General features: G+C 53.1%; 1 protein-coding gene across 10 annotated transcripts in view; it reads left to right on the forward strand.

The window, feature by feature from the left end:
• Positions 1-8,226: 8,226 nt before the first annotated feature.
• PRKAR1B (protein kinase cAMP-dependent type I regulatory subunit beta) overlaps positions 8,227-22,807 on the forward strand; it is an 86,145-nt gene continuing 71,564 nt past the window's right edge. For 6 of the 10 annotated variants that reach the window (XR_009497768.1, XR_009497767.1, XR_009497766.1 and 3 more), the window contains exons 1-3: positions 8,706-9,069; positions 9,246-9,442; positions 22,579-22,749. Coding sequence is in view for 5 of the 10 variants with exons in the window: in XM_059898759.1 (XP_059754742.1) it covers positions 9,266-9,442; positions 22,579-22,749 (348 nt within the window). In the remaining 5 variants the exon portion in view is untranslated. Of the gene's footprint in view, positions 8,241-8,438; positions 8,526-8,704; positions 9,070-9,245; positions 9,443-22,578; positions 22,750-22,807 lie in introns of those variants that run through there. The other 4 variants (XM_059898756.1, XM_059898757.1, XM_059898755.1 and 1 more) reach the window with 4 other exon arrangements.

Below are 22,807 nucleotides of genomic sequence, written 5' to 3' on the forward strand. Positions count from 1 at the left end.
AAAAGATATCATGTAGACATTCATTTATAAAAAGCACAATGACTAATAGCTAATTTCCCTTCAGAGCAAGGGAAATTTCTACAGAAAAAGAGGTCCATTGTATAAGAATAAAAGGATCAATCCACCAGGAAGATACATAGCAATCGCAAATGTTTATGACCCAAACAACAGACCTTCAAGATACACGAAGCAAACACTGGCAGAGCTGAAAGGAGAGAGACCAACCCCCAGTTACAGGTGAGGACCTCAGCACGCACTCTCCACAACTGCTGGAACTACTAGACATTCCACAAGGACACAGAACACCATCAACCAAAGGGATCAGTGGACGTTTACAGACCCTCCACCCAACAGAGCAGGATGCCCATTGTTCACAGGTGCCCAGGGACGTGCCAGGATAGACCGTATGCATAAGACAGACCTCAGCAAATGTAAAAGAAGTGAAGTCACAGCATGTTCTCTGACAAAAAATGGAATCAAACTAAAAGTCAGTAACAGACAATCTTCAAACATGGAAATTAACTCGGTTCTACTCAGAAACAGAGAGGAAGGAGCTATTGCTACATGCAAGACCTTGGATGCATCTCTAGGGGATTATGCTGAGTAAAAGAAGACAATCATAATAAGATAGCGATAGTGTGATTCCATGTGTATAACATGCGTGAGATAACAATTACAGAGATGGGGGACACATGAGTGGTCTCCAGGGGTTAGGGATGGGCTGGGTGCGACTACACGGGTGGCAGAAGGAGCCTTGTATAGTGATGGTGCTTGAGTGTCCTGATTGTGCTGGTGGCTACATGAGTACTTAGGGGGGATCTGACCTCTTGTCCCCTGTCCCCAGACATTCTTCCAGACTGAATAGAATAAACAGGGGCAGTAGAACAGGGGGACCAAGGAGAGAAAAGTCTTTATCTGAGCAACATGAAACAGGAACAAGAAGCTACGTAAAAGAAGCTACGTAAAAGTTTGATGATAGAAGCAGAAATGCCAATTTCTGGTTAGTAGACGTCCTAGAAAAAGGGATGATCAAAATGGGGCAGAGAAGCTATTCAAAGGGACAACCGAGACAAATCTGCCAGAGTTAAAAGTGAAAGATCTTCAGATTGAAGGAACTACACAGCACCAGTGAGGCACACGTATTGACATGTTGTGAAACTTAGGAATATCAAAGAAAAACAGGAGTTTGTAGGAGACTGCCAGAGAGAGAACAGGGTGCCTTCAAAGGGACAAGAGTCAAATTGATGTCAGATGTTTTTCTTTAGTTCCACAAATACCTTTGTTATTGCTTCCAGTGGCCCATTCAGGATAAAAAAAAAAAAAAAAAAATGTTGATTTGTTTTTCTCCAACAGGAAAATATACAGCCAAATCTGAACACAGTAAAGGAAAGGGAGTGATAGAGGTTAGAACAGAAATTAATGAAACAGTAAAACGAACATACAACAGAGATTATTAAAACCAAGAGTTTATTCTGTTTAAGGGCTAATAAAATCAGTAACCCGCCTGTCAGGACTGACAAGGAAAAAAAAAGTTCAAAAGCACAAATACCAACATAAGGAGGGTAAAAGTTTATCATGAAAGGTTCTAAACATTAAAAAGATACTAAATAATACTTCATGCCCAAAAAGTATAGAATAGAGGAAATCCTAGGAAAACATAATTTACTAAAACCTCCACTAGAAGAAATAGAAACTCAGAATAGTCTACTACCTATTAAAGAAGTTGAATTTATCATTTCAAGGCTTCCCACAATAAAGGCTATAATCACAGATGGCTTTACCAGCGAACACTTCAGAACACTTAATAAGGAAATAACTCCAACCGCCAAATTGCCTTCTGAAGCGCCTGTACCATTTCGCATTCCCGACAGTAATGAATGAGAGTGACTGTTGCTTCACATCCTTGCCAGCAATTGGTATTGTCAGGTTTTTTTAATGTTAGCTATTCTAATGGGTCTGTAGTGGCATCTCGTTTTATTTGCAATTCCTTATGGCGTATGATGTTGTGAATCTTTTCATATCCTTGTTTTCCATTTTATATCTTATTTAGTGAGATGTACGTTCAGATCTTTTGTCCATTTTTAATTGTATTTACTGTTGAGTTGTAAGATTTATATATTTTGATATGTCTTATCAGATACATGTTTTACTATTTTCTCTCACTCGGTGGCTGTTCATTTTCTTAACAGTAATTGGCAGAGCAGAAGTTTTAAATTTTAATAAAATTCAACTTAGTTTTTTTTTTTTTTTTTTAAAAAAAGGAGGGCTTCCCTGGTGGCGCAGTGGTTGAGAATCTGCCTGCCAATGCAGGGCACACGGGTTCGAGCCTTGGTCTGGGAGGATCCCACATGCCGCGGAGCAACTGGGCCCGTGTGCCACAACTACTGAGCCTGCGCGTCTGGAGCCTATGCTCCACAACAAAAGAGGCCGCGATGGTGAGAGGCCTGCGCACCGCAATGAAGAGTGGCCCCCGCTTGCCACAACTAGAGAAAGCCCTCGCACAGAAACGAAGACCCAACACAGCCAAAAATAAATAAATAAATAAATTTAAAAAAAAAAAAAAAAAAAAAAAAAGGAAGTAACTCCAATCTGAAAATAGGAAGAGAGAACATCTCCCAACTCATTTTTTGGAGCCGGTGTCACAACCTTGATCCCAAAAAGTGAGCGGGAAATTATGGAAAGGAATATTAGAGATCAACATTTTTCAACACAGATGCAAAAATACTAAACAAAATCTTAACAAATTAAATCTGGAAATAGGCACTTGAGAAAGGATAATACATTGAGACCAGATTGAGTTTATTCCAGGAATGCAAGTTAATTTTTTAACATTAAAAATTAATGTGATTTACCACATTTTTTTTTTTTTTAAATTATTTATTTATTTATTTATTTATTTTTGGCTGTGTTGTGTCTTCGTTTCTGTGCGTGGGCTTTCTCAAGTTGTGGCAAGTGGGGGCCACTCTTCATTGCGGTGCGCGGGCCTCTCACTGTCGCGGCCTCTCGTTGCGGAGCACAAGCTCCAGACGCGCGGGCTCAGTAGTTGTGGCTCACGGGCCTAGTTGCTCCGTGGCATGTGGGATCTTCCCAGACCAGGGCTCGAACCCGTGTCCCCTGCATTGGCAGGCAGATTCTCAACCACTGCGCCACCAGGGAAGCCCGATTTACCACATTTTTTAAAAAAATAAATAAATTTATTTATTTTTGGCGGCGTTGGGTCTTTGTTACTGCGCGCGGGCTTTCTCTAGTTGTGGCGAGCGGGGGCTACTCTTGGTTGCGGTGCATGGGCTTCTCACTGCGGTGGCTTCTCTTGTCGTGGAGCACAGGCTCTAGGCGTGCGGGCTTCAGTAGTTGTGGCTCGTGGGCTCAGTAGTTGTGGTTCGTGGGCTCTAGAGCACAGGCTCAGTAGCTGTGGCGCACAGGCTTAGTTGCTCCGTGGCATGTGGGATCTTCCCAGACCAGGGCTTGAACTTGTGTCCCCTGCATTGGCAGGCGGATTCTTAACCACTGCGCCACCAGGGAAGTCCAACCACATTTTTAAAAAAGGAGAAAAATGGTGTGATCATCTCAGTAGTTGCAGATAAAGCATTTGATGAGATTTGACGCCCATTTGTCATTTAAAATCTTAGCAAGTTACGACTAGAAGGGAGGTTCTCTAAGGCATGTGTGCCAAAATCCCACAGCCAAAAACCATGTTCCGTGTAGTTGTTTCCAAAGTAGCCCATTTTTCCCCAGGTCTGCACACATGGCCAGTCTTCTCCCGGTAAAGTGGAGCCCCAGCTGGCCTGTAACTCGCCGTGGCCGTCAGAGTGTGGCGGAGGAGGGCCCAGCTGCTTGTGCCTGGTGTGAAGGTCTGGCCACCAGCTCACCTGTTAGGATGGTTCTTATAAGAAACAAGCAGAAACTGACAGACGTTTGGGAGGATGTGGAGGAATCAGGACCCTTGAGCCCCGCTGGCGGGAATGTGCGGCCACCGTGGAAACAGTGTGGTGGTTCCTGAAAAAATTACACAGGATTAGCAAGTGATCTGGCAACTCCCCATCTGGATGTATGGCTGAAAGAAGGGGAAGCAAGGACTCTTGGGTTTGACACCCTCGTTCGCAGCAGCATATTCACAGCAGCTGAAAGGTGGAAGCACCCCACCTGCCCACGATGGGTGGGTGGATACACAACACACGAGGCATATATATGACCATCAGCCTTAAAACAGGAACGCGGAGCTGACACCTGCTACCGTGTGGATGAACCTTGACCACGTTAAGCACAGTGAGCGAAGCCAGCCACGAAAGGCCACGCGTTGTATGATCCCATGTCCATGAGGCACCTGGCTCAGTGGCCTGGGCTGGGAATTCTAGTTGCCAGAGGCTGTTCCGAGGTCAGGTTTGGGGCAGGTGGATGGATGGTGGAGTAAGAGGGGAAAAGCAAAACGTCTCTGTCCTTTCCCGGCCCACCTCCCGCCTCAGCCTCACCAGAGGAGGGGAAAGGCTTTAACTTTAAGTCAGGCTGGAGTTCTGATCATTTCATAGCTCTGGACCCTTACAATGACCGAGTTGACCCTGGGTTTATATCTTAACATGGCAGTAGAACTTTGAAATTCTCTACGTTTGAGCTAAAATGTTTAGGCAGGAGCAGAGAAGGAAACTCCTTCTCCGAATAGGTTTTAAAGACCCGGCCGAGGTAGGAAAAAGCAACTTCAGGTCTGTTCCAGGACCCCCTCGTTCAGTGTCCTGGTTACAGACGTTGTGAAGTGTGTCGTTTCACCAGCATAATAAACTGATGTAAGCACGTGTGCTTGGTTGGTCCATTCCTTCGCTGTCTCCTCCGGCCGGTTCTCGTGGGGCGCTCGGGGTCCCCGGCATCCGCGGTAGCTCCTCCTCCTCGCGGAGCCCGTGCTCGAGCTCGGGGGCCGGATCCGGGGAAGACACTCGTCAGGCACAGATGAACGCATGATGGGGCCCTGGGGACGGGCGGCCCTCGCTGCCTGAGGTTGTCACCAGCTTTGTTTTCTGCAGACGTTGGGGGAGTCACCATAAACTCAGGACCTTACACCCCGAGTACCTCAGCGTCTGTGGGTCAGGAGTCCAGGCAGGGCTCAGCTGTGTCCCCTGAAGGTGGCCCCGGGTCCACCCAGAGGGCTGGGTCCTCTGCTGGGAGTGCCTTGGATGCGCCTGGGGGCCACCCGCCACACCCCCAAACCATCCCCGGATTAGATAGATGCATTGACTGGTTCCTGCTGCCTCTCAGGAGCCTGCGGCCACGCCCCAGGCCGTGTCCCTCCCCTTCACCCCCGCTCTGGGCTCCCTGCTCTCCCGACCCCAGCTCCTCTCCCACTGCTCCGGGGAGGGATTAGCTCGCTCCCCCATGAGGGACGTGGCTGGAAGAGCTGTAATTGGCAGCGTTCCTGGTCACGGGACTTGACCGTGTGCCTCTTGCTCTGCTCCCATCCCCTGGTCCCCTCAGTCCCTGTCAGCTGGGGTTGAGAGCCACACCCACCTCGACGGGTGGGGAGATTCGATGGCTCTTCCAGGTAAAGCCCCCGGCCCGGCCCCACGCTGGTCAGGTGGCAGGGCCCACGTCAGCGCCGGGCGGGCGGGTGAGAACCCTCCTTTCCTCACCGCAGCAGATAGCTGTGTCTGTCTCCTTGCCCTGCAGAGTCTAAACAACAGGACACAGCATCCGTGCTCCCTGGGGCTCTGGGCACCGTGGCGGGGGGATGGGGGGGACAGAAGCTCAGCAAATGGCCTCTGGCACACTTAGAATAGAGCTGTGGCTGCAGGGAGCCCTGGGCGGCACCCCAGGGCCCAACCTGGCCCTCAGGTGTGGGAGCCACAGGGAGGGTTCCCCGCAGAAGCAACGTCCCCGTTGAATCTTGCTGGGTGAACGGGACTTGGCAGAGCCAGGAGTTTGGGGCAGGGGAGAGGGGTGGTTGGAAAATAATGTGGTTTTGAAGTTGGACCTTTGCAAGACTTGGTGATTCGGGTTCCAGGGCTGAGGTGAGGACCTCAGGGCTGGGGCACGTGAAGCCCTTCTGCTGGCTGTGCTGGGGTGGGTCCTTCCCCGTGGGTGGAGGGGACACACAGACCAGCACGACTTGCTGGGACTTCTGAATGATGACACGATCACCATTGCATGTTTTCAGGACACCTGATAAACCGGGACTTGTCACCATCCAGCGGTGGTGACATCGACCTAGCTGTGTATGGCATCACTGGTCCACACGGTTTCCTGTCCCTGCTCCGTGAGGGGGATGCCTGCCGTCCCCACGTAAGGCCACTGGCTGCCGGTGGTCTAGTCAGTTTCCCTGACGGACCCTGTGCTCGCCGCCCCCCATCACGGAGGGAGAGGGCCGGGGGGATCGTGTCGCTCAGGGTGGAGCCACTTGGATCAGCTGCAAACAACCGCTGTGCCATCAATGCAGACATTTACTGGTTAACACAGCCTGGCCCAGACACAGGGCGAGGCCAGGCTTGCTCGAGGGTCCCTGGCTCCCCTCCTTGAAGCAGTGAGTGAGCTGGATGCGTTGGAAGCAGTTCCCTTCCACTCAGGCGACGCAGGGGGCAGGGGCCACAGGAGAGATGGGGGGGCTTGTCTGCAGGCTGGGCCACGGGTGGGGGACCTGGCCCCGCACTACCCCTTGAGGAAGGTGGGGAGGGAGTTCTTAGGGAGAGCCTGCCTGTAGCCCCCGGATGGCAGGGCCTCTGAAGTGGCTACCTGAGGAGCCTGGAAGGGTCTGCAGGGGACAGGCTGGTGGGAGCTGCCACCACGGTGGTGTGAGGATGGGGCTCGTCCAGCCACAGCTGAGAGAGGCCGAGGAACCAAGTTTCTGGTGGGCTTGGTGCACCCAGCCGACCGCCAGGCCTTGAACCTGGAGAGGTCCTTGTCTTGCAAGATGTGGTCCAGGGGTCTCCCTGCCAGGATGAGGCTATGTGTGTGTGGGGGGGCTCGGGCTTAGAAGGCCATCCTCGGAGAGGGTCTCCCCCTCCCACGGAACCGTGCAGGGGGAAGGTCCCTGCAGAGATCCCTGGAGCACCCCAGGAGAGTCCAAGAACAAAAGCCAGCCCTGGAGCATATGCCCCCCCCCCCAAGTCCGTCAAGTGAAACCTGGCCCTCATTTTTTGTCATCCTCTTCACCAGGCCGCCCTGAGGAGCCAGCAGTACCTGGAGGGGGAGGAGGAGGGGCAGCAAGGGGGGAGAGGAGGTCTGAGCAATCCAGGCAGGCGGAGCTGAGAAACAGCCAAGGTTTAAATTAGTTGTGGAATAAAGTTTTGATTCAGTTGAGACTGGGCTTCAGTTCCCGAAAAGGACTCTTGCAATAAGTGTGATGGGACAGGTGTGACTGTACCTGAGGTGGGGATGGGCCAGGAGGCACGCCGAGGGCAGGGGATGAGGAGGCAGGAAGGAGCTCCACGTCTGACCACCTGAGCACATCCTCTTCCTCTCGCTTCAAGCCGGCAGGAAGAAGCTGGGTCAGCCTCAGCCCTGCTGGGGTGCGTGTGGGGCAGCCAGCCACCCTGCAATGTGTCTTTGTGGATGGGGCAGTATGGGTGGGGGAGCAGAGGTCTTCCGCTTTAAAGGCCTGAGATCCCTACCCCATCTCCTGGTATTCAGACCGCTCCAGGTAAAGCGTTGGGGACCCCCCAACTGCCCGAGATGACGTTTCCACCACCACCCTGGCAGAATGGGAGCAAAACATGACTTTAGGCAACAGGAAAATAAGGGTGATTCCCTTTCCTGCAGGCCTGGGCTGGTGGATTAGGGGCTGTGCTGGCCTCTGACCTCCTGGAAGCCCATGGGTGGTGGGAAGAATTTAGGATGACCCTGTGATTTCCCCCTGGGGCATCTGGGTGAAGCTGGTGCCCTTAACCAAGAAAAGGAGTAGCCTAGACCTGCCTGGCCACCAGTGCAGGCCCTGTGACATGTAGATGTGACACCCCAGGTGTGAAGGTGGGGGAGGCCATCACCCCCAAGGCAGCACGTGGCTGCCACCAGCCAGGGCGGACAATCTGGGCAATCGCAGGGTCTCCAGTGGAGGGGGTGGAGGTGTGAGGGGGGAGCCTGGGGGGCGGTAGTAGTGGTCCCGGCCCAGCTGCGCAGCTTCACGTGGATCTGTGGGTCTGTCTGTGCAGCGTGAGGCCTGTCAGCCTGAATGCCGAGGGGGCGGGGGAGGGGGGGAGGAAGGGAAGAGGAGGAGAAAGAGAGGGAGGAGGGGGAAAGAGGGAGGGGGACGGGGTAGGCTGCCGGTGAGGGCAATCTGGGGGGGAGGGGAGAGGTGGGTCCTGGGGATGTGGGCGATAGACGGGGTGGGGGGCGGGAGTGAGATGGGGCGGGGAGGGGGCGAGCGGGGAGTGGGGGGAGGCCGGGAGCGCGGTCGGCGGGAAGGGGGCGGCGGGGCGGGGTGGGGAACCGGCGCGGCGCGGGGGCGGGCGGAGGGCGGCGCCGCTGCAGTGCGGGACCCGCTCGCCCGCCGTCCCCGCGCCCGCGCGTCCCCGCGCAGCCGCCTCCGGCCTCCGGCACCGCGCATCCAGGTACGCGGGCCTGGGGAGGGGTCTGTTCCGGAAACCCCCGCCGGCCGGGAGGCCCCAGGAAGTTTGGCCTTCGGGGAGCCCCCGCCCCCTTGGCCGGCCCGGGGCCGAGGCGCAGCGGTGGTCGGGGGGCTGGGGGGCTGGGGGGCCGGGGTCGCCGGGCTGCGTGCGCGGCGCTGGCGGGCGGGCCGGGTTCCGGGCCGTCATTGTGACCTGGCCGAGCGCGGGCCGAACGCGCGGCGCTGCCATTGTTCGCCGGGTTCATCTTCGCAGGAGGCCCGTCCGCGGGGCTTCGTTTGTTTTCGTTTCCCTTTCTTTTCCTGTGGAGCCTGTAAGAGCTCCCCCCGTCCCCCCGCCATCTCCCCGGGAGCTCGCGGAGGGCGCTCCAGGCACACACTGTCCTCCAAAGGGGGAGGGATGGACGCAAGTGAGACCCCATAACCGCCTGGGCTGCACACGCAGGGCCCCGCTTCCCCGTCGTCAGGTTTCTCAGCCGCGCCCGGAACCTGGCGGATCCCCCTCCATCCCCGCGAGCATCTGTTTAGAGGTGAGCTTTGCCCCCCAGGGTGAGAGGCCTTTGCCAGCAGCAGAATAAAACGCCTGGCGTGTCACCAGGTCACGTCGGTCATCAGATAAACTTTACGGTGCGTGTAAGACGCGTGTTCACAGGCCGCGGGAGTCCTGCCCCTCCGAGGCCGGCAGGACTCGCGTTTTCCTCCGCAGGAAGCGGGCAGCGGGTCGCCATGGCCTCGCCATCGGCTCAGCAGCTGGAGGAGGACGACGGCCTGAGGGGCTGCGAGCTCTACGTGCAGAAGCACAGCGTCCAGCAGGTGCTCAAGGACTGCATCGTGCAGCTCTGCATCTCCAAGCCCGAGCGCCCCATGAGGTTCCTCCGGGAGCACTTCGAGAAGCTGGAGAAGGTCAGTGGCTCCGGCACCTGGTCCTCCCCCCGCCGCCCCCCCAGCCTGTGCAGGTGTGTGTGTGTGGCGCCGAAGCCCCGTCGGCCCTCCCCTCCGCTACCTGCGTGCTCAGGAGGGGGCGGGGCGCCCGCGGGACGGCCTCCTGCGGTTCTTTGCGGGGAGGTGGGCAGGGAGGCCACGGTGGCTTCATTCCCGCCGCAGAAATCCTCTCTTCTTCCAGTGGCTCAGGGTCTCAGGAGGCCTCCTGGAAGGCGGTGCGGACGTTTGGGAACTGCTGGCTGTGACTATAGCTTGTGGGGTCGCTGGCGGTTCTCAACTCGGGGGACTGGTTAGAGATGCCATTGGCACTGGGGTAAAAGGAAACAGCCCTGATAGAGAATGTGGCGGGGCCGTTGGAGGTCAGATTCCCTTGATCTGCGTCTCTGAGCCTCGGCAGACGCTGGCCTGCCCCTCAGACATGTGGGGGGAGCACGTGCCACACCCGCCCCCTCTCTCCTGAGGAGGGAGACGCCCAGCTCACTCCTGCATGGATGACAGCTCTCACCCCTTCCTGGTTCATCCTGGAGGCTCGGGGCTGGGAAGCAGCAGGCTGGGGCAGGAGCCGCTTGTGGTCCCGTCCAGCTTTCCCTCCCCCGCCTCACGCCTCCTGCCTTCCTCCCTGGCCTGGCCACCCAGATCTCTCTCTGGGGTGACCTCAGGTGCCTCCTCGTGGTCTTTGTATCACGACCTACCTGTCCCTGGGGACTGAACGGGACCCCAGCTGGGGCCCAGGTCTGTTTTAAGCACCTCTGTGTCCCCGAGCTCAGTGGTGTTTTACTTCTGATGGGCACTCCTGTGGACAGAGGTAGCCTTAACGCAAAGGAATGGATTTATTTCTTCCCTTTAAAACAGTCTGTTAAAACACATTTTAAAGTAATACATGCCTTTTAAAGTAAAATAGAAAAGTTCAATAGTGGAAAGAAGAAGTAGAAATCACCTGGAGTCCTTTCCACCTGTTCCCCCCCAACCGTGCATTGCGGTTTTGAAACATAGTTGGAATCATGTTACGGATGCAGTTTTATATTTATGTTGTTCATTTGTTATACATTCTTCATGGTCCTCAGTGTAAATGATTGTGTAATGTGTTGAGAAGATCCAGAAAAGTTTTCTCAATGTTTTCCTCATGATTAGACAGTTGAGTTGTTTCCAGTGTTTTAATATTAAAAATAACGCGACCCATTTTTTAATTGGGTTGTTGGTTTTTTTGATATTGAGCTCCATGAGCTGTTTGTATGTTTTGGAGATTAATCCTTTGTCTATGGTTTCATTTGCAAATACTTTCTCCCATTCTGAGGGTTGTCTTTATATCTTGTTTACTGTTTCCTTTGCTGCGCAAAAGATTTTAAGTTTAATTAGGTCCCATTTGTTTATTTTTGTTTTTTTTAAATTTTATTACTCTAGGAGGTGGGTCAGAAAAGATCTTGCTGTGGTTTTATGTCAAAGAGTGTTTTTCTCTAAGAGTTTTATAGTGTCTGGTCTTACATTTTGGTCTTTAATCCATTTTGAGTTTATTTTTGTGTATGGTGTTAGGGAGTGTTCTAATTTCATTCTTTTACATGTAGCTGTCCAGTTTTCCCAGCACCATTTATTGAAGAGGCTGTCTTTTCTCCATTGTATGTTCTTGCCTCCTTTGTCGTAAATTAGGTGACCATATGTGAGTGGGTTTATCTCTGGGCTATCTATCCTGTACCACTGATCTATATTTCTGTTTTTGTGCCAGTATCATACTGTCTTGATTACTGTAGCTTTGTAGTATAGTTTGAAGTCAGGGAGCCTGAATACTCCAGCTCCATTTTTCTTTCTCAAGATTGCTTTGGCTATTTGGGATCTTTTGTGTTTCCATACAATTTTTTTCTCCTAATTCTGTGAAGAATGCCATTGGTAGTTTAACAGGGATTGCATTGAATCTGTAGGTTGCTTTAGGTAGTATAGTGATTTTCACAATATTGATTCTTCCAATCCAAGAACATGGTATATTTCTCCATCTGTTTAAATAGACATTTCACCAAAGAAGACATACAGATGGCCAAGAGACACATGAAAAGATGCTCAACATCACTAACTATTAGAGAAATGCAAATCAAAACTACAATGAGGTATCACCTCACCCTGGTCAGAATGGCCATTATCAAAAAATCTAGAAACAATAAATGCTGAAGAGGGTGTGGTGAAAAGGGAACCCTCCTGCACTGTTGGTGGGAATGTAAATTGATACAGCCACTATGGAGAACAGTATGGAGTTTCCTTTAAAAACTAAAAATAGAAGTACCATATGACCCAGCAATCCGACTACTGGGCATATACCTTGAGAAAACCATAATTCAAAAAGAGACATGTACCACAATGTTCATTGCAGCACTATTTACAATAGCCAGGACATGGAAGCGACCTAAATGTCCATTGACAGATGAATGGGTAAAGTAGATGTGGCACATATATGCAATAGAATATTACTCAGCCATAAAAAGAAACGAAATTGAGTTATTTGTAGTGAGGTGGATGGACCAAGAGTCTGTCATACAGAGTGAATTAAGTCAGAAAGAGAAAAACAAATACCGAATGCTAACACATATACATGGAATCTAAATAAAATGGTACTGATGAACCTGGTGACAGGGCAGGAATAAAGACGCAGACGTAGAGAATGGGCTTGAGGACACAGGGTAGGGGGGAAGGGGAAGCTGGGGCGAAGTGAGAGTAGCACTGACATACGTACACCACCAAACGTAAAATAGCTAGTGAGAAGCAGCCGCATAAGCACAGGGAGATCAGCTCGCGCTTTGTGACCATAGCGGGGTGGGATAGAGACGCAAGAGGGAGGGGATATGGGGATATATGTATGCATATGGCTGATTCACTTTGTTGTACAACAGCAACTAACACAGCCTTGTGAAGCAATTATACTCCAATAAAGATGTATAAAAAAAAATAATGCCACAGGGACATATTTGTACATAGATTTTTTTTTTTCCTGTATGTAGTAGTGTTTAGTACAGCTTTTCAGAGATGGAATTACTGAAATTCCAGGTGGAATTACCAGGTCACAGAAATCTTGTTGGTGTTGTCAAGGAGCTCTCCAAACGCAGCACTGATTCAAGCCCCACCAGACAGTGTGCTTGTAGCCACCCACCCTAGTCAGCTTTGGCTGTTTTAATTTAAAAACCTGTTTTTCAGGGACTCCCCTGGCGGTCCAGTGGTTAAGACTCCACCCTTCCAACGCAGAGGGCGTGGGTTCGATCCCTGGTTGGGGAACTGAGATCTCACATGCTGTGCAGCCAATAAATAAATAAATAAATAAATGAACCTTAAAAAAATAAATAAAAACCTGTTTTTAAGTTGATAGGTGAACATGGCCACGTGGCTTGAATCTTTGGTTACTTTCCAGGTCGCCATGTGGGGGAGGAGTCCAGTCGCTGGCACGGAGGACAGGGGACTGGGGGGGGGGGGGTGGTAGTGCTTGTTTCCTGCACGTTTGAAGAGGGACGGTCAGGTGGGTGACAGTACATCCTCATTTAACTCTACTTGTTCACAGATGACCCCAGCCGGGTGACATGTCTCACAGGACGGGACTTCTCAGCCGGACCAAGGCAGGGAGCCCATTAGGAGGCCAGAGGCAGGGTCCAGACCAGACCTGAGCTGAGGCTGCAGAGTGAAACTAGAGCAGAGGGTCTCAGCGGGGGACCTCTTGCCTCCAGGGGACATTTCAGTGGCCCAGATGCTTTTGGTTGTTAGACTTGGCAGGGGTGAAGGTGCTCCTGTCCCCTGGGGGTGGAGTGAGAGGGTCAGGTGGGCCGTTTTCTTTGGGGGGCCTTTCCGGTCTTGCTGGTGGATTGGGGGTGGGGTGAGGAAAGAGGCATGGGCCGTGACTCCTCGGGTTTGGTCCGAGTCCTGAGTGAAGTCCTGAGCCAAGAAGGGGCCAGTGGGAAGAGACAGAGACAGGGTTGGACAGGAAAAATTAAGAGTAAGGCTTTGGATGCGTTTAAGTTGTCAAAGAGGCTATGAGTTTGGAGCTTGGGGGAGAGGCTGGGGCGAGCATAGAGGTTTAGGAAGATTCATTGATCATTCTTGCCTGGAGAGGCAATTTATTACCTGCCTTTGACAGGTGAGGACTGAGGTCTGGAAGAGGTAGGGCGACTTGGAAGGCCTAGGTTCCAGGCTTCGGGGCTGATTTGGTGGATTCTCTGAAATCGTGTGCAAGCTTTTATAGGCGGGTGCATTTTACTGGGGAGAATGTCCCCAGTGTTTGCAGTGGATGTTCAAATGGACATTTGGGATCCCCAAATGTAAAGTGCCTTAAGGTGTCCTGAAACCACAGGGGGGGGTCTCATTTCCTACTGCGTCTGCTGAGCAGGGTGACCAGGGAGCTGTTTCGGCCTGGGAGCAGGAAAGGCTCTGGCTTTGGGGCCGGGGTGTGCTGGGTCCCGGGCCCCTCTCTCTGCAGGAGGCTGGCCAGGCCGGAAGCCTGGGGAGGAACAGTTTTCTCCACTTGTGTTGAGAGCAGGAAGCGTGTGTGTGAGGCCTTGATAAGCACAGAGGCTGCAGCTGCCCGCACAGGTTGGTGGGGATGGCCCAGCTCTCGGGGTGCTGCCTTGGCTGGGGTGTGGCCTCGGTGAGTGAGCCGGTGAGGAGGTGGCCTTATTCTAGGGTGGAGGCTTGAGGGGGGAAGATAGTCCACACCCGCTGGCCAAACACAGCCTTGGAGCTTCTCCAAGATTCAGTCTTTTGGCGGATCGTGTGATGATAAAGTCATCAATCCCTTTAATAGTGGATTTTAAATTGTGCAGGAAAGATTACTTTATAAAAATGCACCCATGACCCTGCACCTATGTACCCACCCTACATTTTTCCGAGGACTTTTCTTGCACTGCAGGACACGCTTACATACGGATGTGGATAATTGTATATATGTGCATTTTTTGTTTGCTTTTTTCTTCTTAGTAGCATTTTTTATTGTGGTAAAACATAGGCGACGTAGAATTTACCATTTTGGCCTTTTTTTAGTGTGCATTTCAGTGGCATTAAGTGCACTCATGTTGCCTTGCATCTGTATTAGTAGCATTTCTGTGGCCTCTTGTGGCTGTAAAGTTTTCCATGACGTGGATGCGTCATCGTTTCTACTTTATTTCCATCGTTTTGTGTTTGATGGCTTTCAGTTTTTTTGTTTCTTTCTGCTCCAGAAAACACCTTTATGCCAAGGAAATGATTGAAAAGAAAAAATGGGTAAATATGCAGGTATTTCAGGAAGGGCTCTGGAGGCCGAGTGTCTGTGTGTGTTTACGGCTCTTGAATCTTGTCGCCCATCTCCTCCCCAAGGACCGGGTGAGCTTGTGGTCTTGCGACCCTGAGCCCCCCGCCCTTTCCCGAGTCCTCGCCGACGCCGCTCTGCTCTCTTTTGTGGCCGTAGATGCCTCATCCAGCAGGCTTTCCTTCCTGGTGCAGTGGTGGCTTCCCTCTGGTCCGTTGGTCAGACAGCCGGCGACCCAGGCTCACTCTGTGCCTTTAATGAAACGAGCAAGTTACGCTGCGTTTCCCTTGGGGAGAACCCGGCCCGCGGCTTTCGTGGAAGTGAATTCTGTGAGGGCCCACGTGGCCCTTCCTGTGGCCCTTCCTGTGGCCCTTCCTGTGGCTGTGGTCTACACTGGGCATCAGATGCGTCTGGTGACTGTGGAGGATCAGCCTGTGTTCCCTGGTGACCAGCACTGCATGTGTCATTCTGGTGGCAGACAGAGGCGTCCATGGGCGGGACTGGCATTGAACTCCCGAGGGTCTTGGAGGGGCGCTCCGTCCCCCCGGCACGTTGATTGCCCGGGCCTTCCGGTGCTGGGGGGCCACCGGGGAAGCCAGGGTGGAGGCCGTGAGTCCGCGTTCAGCCCGGGGGCCGACAGGAGGCCGTGCCCTGCGGGGGGCGAGGGTCATCGCGGGGCCGTTTTTGGGGGGCACGCTCTCTGGACGAAGGCTTGTCCTCGGGGCGATGGGCTTGGCGGCTAACGGGGCGGGGGCATTTCATGCCACCCCAGAGCCGTGGAAGGCTGGAGCCACGGAGGCGGTGGCTGGAGCGTTGGGTGGGCCGGAGGCTGGGGCGGGAGGCCGTCAGGAGGTGGCAGGGCGTGGGGACCGGTGGTCCAGGCTGTAGTCTGGGGGGGTTCTGGTGGCTGCCCGTTCTGCAGGGTAGAGGGGCCCCGGGGAGGCTGTGCGAGCGAGGGGACAAGAGGCATGCGGGAAACCTCTGTGCCTCCCTACGATGTTTGCTGTGAACCTGTAACTACTTAGGAAAACCTTTGAAAAAGTCTTTGAAATTAAAAAGGAAAAGAAGGTGGGTTCCCCCATACCTTTGGCCCTGATGGTTTCTTCCCTGGTCGTTGCGACGTCTGCTTCACTGAGGGGCGGGTGTCGGGGAGGCCGAGTGGGTGGGGCGCAGGGAAGGTGGAGTGAGGAGGGTTTGCAGAGCAGCTGGGGTGCGGATGCTGGGGTCCCCAGGGTTATGAGTGCGGGTGGGAGGGTCCTGGGCGCTCTTAGACCCGGCAGCCGTTCCCAAGGTCTGCCAGAGGGCGGCGGAGGCAGCGAGCTTTGCGGGAGGCTGAGGCTGGGGGTGCAGGGGTGGCTGGAGACACTGGTGGCCGGGGTCCTCCCCAGGCCCAGACGGGCCTCAGAGCACCAGCCAGCGAGCGCTTCGAGGGAATGACAGCCAACACCGATACGCTACTATTGAGTAGAGTCCGCGGCGCCCCTGAGGGTTTGCTCTTGGTGTGCATTCCGTGGGTTTGGACAAACCTCTGACCTGTTTCCATCATCATAGCGTCATGCAGAGTAGCCACTGCCCTAAAAATCCCCTTTGCTCCGCCTGTTCGCCCCTCCCCCCCCCCAGCCCCCGGCAACCCCTGATCCTTTCACTGTCTCCATAGTTCTGCCTTTTCCAGCTACAGCGTTTAGCCTTTTCAGACTGGCTTCTTTCACTTAGTGATACGCACTTAAGCTTCCTCCAAGACTTCTCATGACTTAATAATAGCTCATTTATTTTTATTGCTGAATAATATTCCATTGTCTGGATGGACCCCAGTTTATTTATCGATCACCTGCTGAACGACATCTTGGTTGTTTCCAAGTTTTAGCAATTGTGGATAAAGCTGCTATACAGGTCCGTGTGTAGGTTTTTATGTTGTGTAAGTTTTAACTCATTTTGATAAATACCAAATGCAGTTGCTGGGTTGCATGAAGACAGACACCAGATTGTCTTCCAGAGTGGCTGCACCGGGAGTTCCCTGGTCGTCCAGAGGTTAGGACTCCACGCTGTCCCTGCCGAGGGCCCGGGTTCAATCCTTTGTCGGGGAACTCGGATCCCACAAGCCGTGTGGCGCGGCAAAGAAACAAGACAAAATAAGACAAAAACACACAAACAAAAAAAACCAAAGCGGCGGTGCCATTCTGCGTCCCCACCAGCCACGGATGAGGGTTCCTGCCACTCCGCATCCTCGCCAGCCTTTGCTGTTGTCGCCGTCTGGATTCTGGCTGTCCCGATAGGTGTGTAGTGCTGTCTCACTGCTGTTTTGATTCGTGTTTCCCTGAAGACAGATGAGGTGGAGCGTCTTTCCTGTGCTTATTTGCCATCTGGGGATCTCCCTTGGTGAGGTGTCCAGATCTTTTGCCTGCTTTCCAGTGGGGTTGTTTTCTTATTGTTGAGTTTTAAGAGCTTTTTTTGTACATTTTGCATACAAGTCCTTTTTCAGACATACGTGTTTCGCAAATATTCTCTCCCAGTTTGTGGCTTGTCTTTTCATTCTCTTGACTATATATAATTTTTTTTTTTTTGGCCACGCCGTGCGGCTTGCAGGATCTTAGTTCCCCAACCAGGGATTAACCCAGGCCCCGGCAGAGAAAGCGCAGAGTCCTAACCACTGGACCACCAGGGAATTCCCTGACTATATATAATTTTGAATCCTGCTTTTTGGTGTTTTAAACCAAACTTTATATGATTACTAAATATATTAAAAGTATGATTTAATGGTGCAGCATATCCTGTTACATAGATATTTCTAACTTGATTTAAGCAATCTCTTATTGTTGCTTGTTGGATTAAAAAATTTTTTTAAGCACTGCAAGGGCCATTCTGGTACAGATATCTTTTTGATGCCTCTCATTGTTTCCTTAGGATGTGTTTTAAGAAATAGAATTATGAAGCTCAGAAGCATCCATGATAGCTATGCCAGTTCTCCCAAAAGGTTTCATTCATTCATTCATTCATTCCACCAATATTTATTGAACACCTGCTCTGTGCCGGGCGCTGCTCCGGGTGCTGAGGACGTGGTGGTGAGCTCCCTGGGAAGCACAGCGTTTCCCATCCGAGCTTGTGTGACAGCGCGGCCGTGACTGGGGAGGACACGGCATCTGCCTCGTGTTGATCTGGTTACATCGGAGATCCTGGAAAGGTGTGTGTAAATCAGAACTTTAGAATTTGAGAATGAAGTACCCAGTGCAACATGTTATTTCAAGGGATCCCAGGATGAGTTTAAGTCTTTTTCTCACTCAGAAACCGAATCCTTTGACTATAACCCAATAAAGTTACAAATTATTAATAAAAAAATAGCCAGAAAAAAAGAGAAAGAGCCAGAAGCCTCTCCATACATTTGGAAATCAATAATAAGCTTTTGCATGGTTTATCAGTTAAAGATTGTCATGATAAAAAATTAGGAAATATTTAGGTTGAGAGACAATAAAAGCATTGCATGTCAAAACATGTGGAATGCAGCAAAATTGGTACTTAGAGGAAAATTTATAGCTTCATTCGAAAATAAGATGATAAATTAATGAGCTGTGTGTCTTAGTTTCCTAGGGTGCCATAGCAAATTGTCAAAAAATGGGCAGCTTAAAACAGATATTTACAGTTCTGGAAGCCAGAAGCCCAAAATCAAGGCTTTGGCGGGGGTGGTTGCTTCTGGGGGCTCTGACGGGGGGCGGGGTCCGCCCCAGCCCTCCCCAGCTTCTGGGGGCTGCCCTTGACTGGCAGATGCATCACCAGACCGCCCCTGTGTTCGTCCCTGTGTGTCTGTGTCCAAACTTCCTCTTTTTATAAGGACACCCATCGTTGGATTAGGGCCACTCTAATCCAGGATGACCTTGTTCTTAACTTGATTGTATCTGTGAAGAGTTATTTCCAAATAAAGCCACTCTCTGAGGTTCTGGGTGGACATGAATTTTTGAGGTACCCTTTTCAACCCACTGCCCAGGTGCCACCTGAGAAGCCAGGAATAGAGAAAGAAAGCAAGACAGAAACGAGGACAAATAACAAGGGTAAAAGCAGGAGTTAATGAAGCAGAAATCGAAGAAATAGCAGACGATAAAATCAGAGTCTGACTCTGAAGAGATGGATGAAACAAACATTGGAGAGGGCTGCCACGTCATGAAGAGACACACAAACTGTAATTTGCCACAGGTTGGGGAGGAGGGGGGCCAGGGGTGAGCTCAGAACTGCCCACGTCCCCTGGTTCAGCTCTTCTCATCTGGGTGGACTCAGGAGGCACCTCCTCCAGGAAGCCCTCTTTGACTCCTCCTTGCTGAGGATGATCTAAGAGCCTGCCACTGCTGGTGCAGCCCCTTGTACCTGGTCCTTTGGTGGTGCTCACCCGTCGTCTTGCTGTGACCACCATCTCTGTCCTGTTCGAGCTCTAACAGTAACCTCCTTCATGAAAGAACTATGCCTTTTTCCCTGTTGCATTTTCTGTCTGAGGCCTGGTATACAGAAGGTGCTCAATAAATGATCGAAGCTCCGTGTTTCTCTTCTCACCTTGCCGCTGGGTGCCCAGGTGCCCTGGACACGTCCCTTACCCTAGGTATCCCCTACGAGGGACGTCCCTCACCCTAGGAATCCCCTACGAGGGATGGGGCAGCCGGTGTCCTTGCCCAGCCAGACTGGGAGTGGGGAGCAGAGGGGAGGGATTCCACTGTCCCAGGGTCCCAGGCGTATGGGCTGTTGTGTGTGGGGGGTCAGCTCAGTTCTGGAAAGTCTCCCTAGACCCCCCTCCGTGTTGTCTCTTCTCAGGCTGGAAGCCTGCATTTCACCCCTCGCGTAGGAAAAACGTGGTCAGAAGGTGATGAAGCACATCATTCATGGCTCAGGGAGCTCTGGGCCCCGAGGGCAGGACGGGGACGGTCCCTGGAGCTGCCTTACGCGTTTGGGGGCAGATTCTGGCCACGGAGCTTTCTGGAAACACTGTTCCCACACTCTTGTTATGAAGATTCCTTTGGCCTGGATCGCCTGTCCTGACCCCGTGCCCTCTACCATTCCCAGCCAAGACAATTCAGCAGCGTGAAAACAGGAGACAGGAAGGGGGAGCTCTGAGAATTAGAGGTTTTCCTGGAATCTCCCGGGGTGGGAGAGGGATGCCATCCAGAAATAACGGTCTGGCGTGGTCGAGGCAGAGCCTGGGGGCGGTCATCCCACCGCGCCCTGGGGGGCCCTGGCTCCCGGCCCCCCCCACCCCGTGTCCTCTCAAAATCCCCTGAAGCGGCTTCGTGTTTTGAACCACCTGTATCCTGCCTCATTTGACCCTTTGCTGCCAAAGGCGGAAAATCATCTCCGTGCCAGGACAGGGCTGCTCACTGGTCCCAGAAAACAAGGCCTGGGCCGCGGCTTTCTTGAAGACCAGTGGCTTCTGGTGGCTGCGCAGGGAGCCTGGGGTCCTCGCCGTGACTGTGGACCCTGGGCCAGCCACTGTCTGTAGGGCCTGTGGGCCATTCCCAAGGCCAGGTCGCTCCGTTATCTCGAAGTCAGTGTGTCCAGAACCCAGCTCACGTCGACCAGATCGAAACCAAACCAATACACAGAAAGTGGCAAGGGTGTCGGGGGATGGCACCGCTGCCGGGAGTGGCTGGTGGAGACCGCTGGGAGGTTCTTCGCCGAGCTGAGCACGAGCCCCCGTGGGACCCAGCATTCCCACCCCAGGGGTGTCCCCAAGAACTGAACACAGCCCCGAGACGCAAACCCGCACACTCACGTCCACGGCAGCGCTACTCACAGCAGCCAAAGACTGGAGCCAGCCCGTGTCCACCAGCTCACTAATGGATCACGGAGATGTGACACAGCGGAGTACGATTCGGCCTCCAAAAGGAGGGATGTGCTGACACCTGCCACAGCATGGGTGCCCCTTGAAGACAGTGTGCCGAGTGGGAGAAGTCTGACACGGGAGGGCACGTACCGTGTGATTCTGTCCATGGCAGTGTCCAGAATGGGCGGATCCACGGAGGCAGGAGGTAGGTTAGTGGGTGCTAGGCCTGGGTGGAGGGCCTGGAGGGACTGCCAGCGGGGTACCCGGGTGTTGTGAGGTGATGAAACGTTTGGATCTAGTGGTTAGAGATGTTGGCATAACATTGTGAATGCACTGAATGCCACAGGATCGCACACTTTAAAATGGCTGATTGTTAATTTCATGTTGTGCGAATTTTACCTCAACTTAAGAAAAGTCCCCTCATTTGCTGAGACAAGCGCCTGTCGGCTCCCTCGCTTCTACGGGAAGCCTGGGGTCATTTCCTCCCGACCTCACCTCCATCCATCACTGCCCACGTCTCTGCCCCGTGTCACCATCACCTCCGAGCCCGGTCACTCCCGCATGGCCAGACTTTCCGGATGTCCTTTGGTGGCCCGGGGCCTCTGCTGGTTCCTCTCTCCTGGGCGCTGGCAGAGCCCCGGTGTCACTATAAACAGTTTACACTGCAGTGCAGGGGCCTTTCCCACTCATGTCTCCAAAATCCCGCTTTAAGACCCCACTGACTCATTTTTGTGTATATTATTGTTCTTTTTTTTTTTTTTTCTTCCCCCTGGCCACACGGCTTGTGGGATCTTAGTTCCCCCGACCAGGGATTGAACCCGAGCCCTCGGCAGTGAGAGCATGGAGTCCTAATCACTGGACTGCCAGGGAATTCCCTTACTGTTCTTATTTTTAATAATTTCTAAGAGCAAAGGCCCAGAGTCTCTCACTTGAGATGCAACTGATGTTTCTATTGATAGTGAAAATTCGTGGTTTACAAGAACAGTCAGTGACGTTTGCAATGATTTCCATAAAAGTGGGAGTCTTACCGACAGTCTTAACTTTGCGTAGAATTAACGTACAATGTAAATAACACATTTCCGGCGTGTCACCCAGTAATTCACAAAGGGTGGGAAATAACCCAGTGACTCCCGGCTCCAGGGAGATGTTGGCGCTGGTCTCAGAAAGGATGAGATGGCTGTTGTCACGGTAACAGAAGAGTGACGAGGTGAGTACTTGGAAGGCAGTTCTGGAGCGATCGGTGGTTGCTGGTGTGTCCAGAGCTGACCCTCAGGGAAACCCCTCCTTCCCGCCCACCAGGCACCTGGGGCTGTTCCTCAGCCTTGGAAGCGTTGGGTGTTGGATGAAGACCCTGTACATGTTGGCGTGAGTCGGAGCTTCTCTCCTGGCTTTGGCTGTTCTGTAGGGTCGTGTGTAGGTGCTTGTAGAAAGGAACCAGCTGGTACCTCCTGCCACCATCCGGGGCCGTGTGCTGGGAAGCCCGGTCCCATCCACGGACCAGTGGTCGCCAGGCTGCTCTGGGGACGTGGAGCTGGAGGGTCGGCCGTGGGAGACCCCGTCACCCCGTGTACCTTTGCACTTTTGGGATTTTGCGCCCTCTGTGTGTAAACAGAGTTTTTAAAAAGCAGTAATGAAAAGCGCGGGAAGAAAATGAGAGGTTTGCTTCCCTGTTGTGTGCCCACCTCCTGTTTCCAGCACGTTGGTGAGCAGAGCGGGGGCACTTCCTGCCCTCGGGTGAACCGGTGGCACTGGGGGGCCTCAGAGGCTCGCCGGGGCCTGGGACCCTGTGGGCTGAGCCCTGGAGTCTGGTAGCTGGACACGTTGCTCAAAGTGTGAAGGAACAGAAAGCCTTCTGGAGCCAGGGCTCTGTGGCTGGCAGGGCTGTGGGTTGGGAGGAGGTGGGCTCGGAGGTGGCCTTGAAGTCCAGGAGGCGGGTCGGCGGGCCCGGCCGGGACGCGCTGGGTCCCCGGCCTTCCTGGGACCCCGTGGCCTCCCGGGACGGACTCTCCTGCCGAGATGGCCTCTCTTCTCACCCGCTCTGCGTTGTCCCCCCTCCAGGAAGAAAACCGGCAGATCCTGGCGCAGCAGAAGCCAGCCTCCCAGCCGGACTCGCACGACGAGGAAGTGTCCCCGTCGCCGCCCAACCCGGTGGTGCAAGCCCGGCACCGGCGTGGGGGAGTGAGCGCCGAGGTGTACACAGAGGAGGATGCCGTGTCCTACGTGCGGAAGGTGGGCCTCGACCCCGCCCCTGCCCCGCGTCCCGCCCCGCGTCCCGCCCCCGCCCCTG

Source organism: Balaenoptera ricei, chromosome 15, assembly GCF_028023285.1.
Source record: "Balaenoptera ricei isolate mBalRic1 chromosome 15, mBalRic1.hap2, whole genome shotgun sequence".
NCBI classification, from domain to species: Eukaryota; Metazoa; Chordata; class Mammalia; order Artiodactyla; family Balaenopteridae; genus Balaenoptera; species Balaenoptera ricei.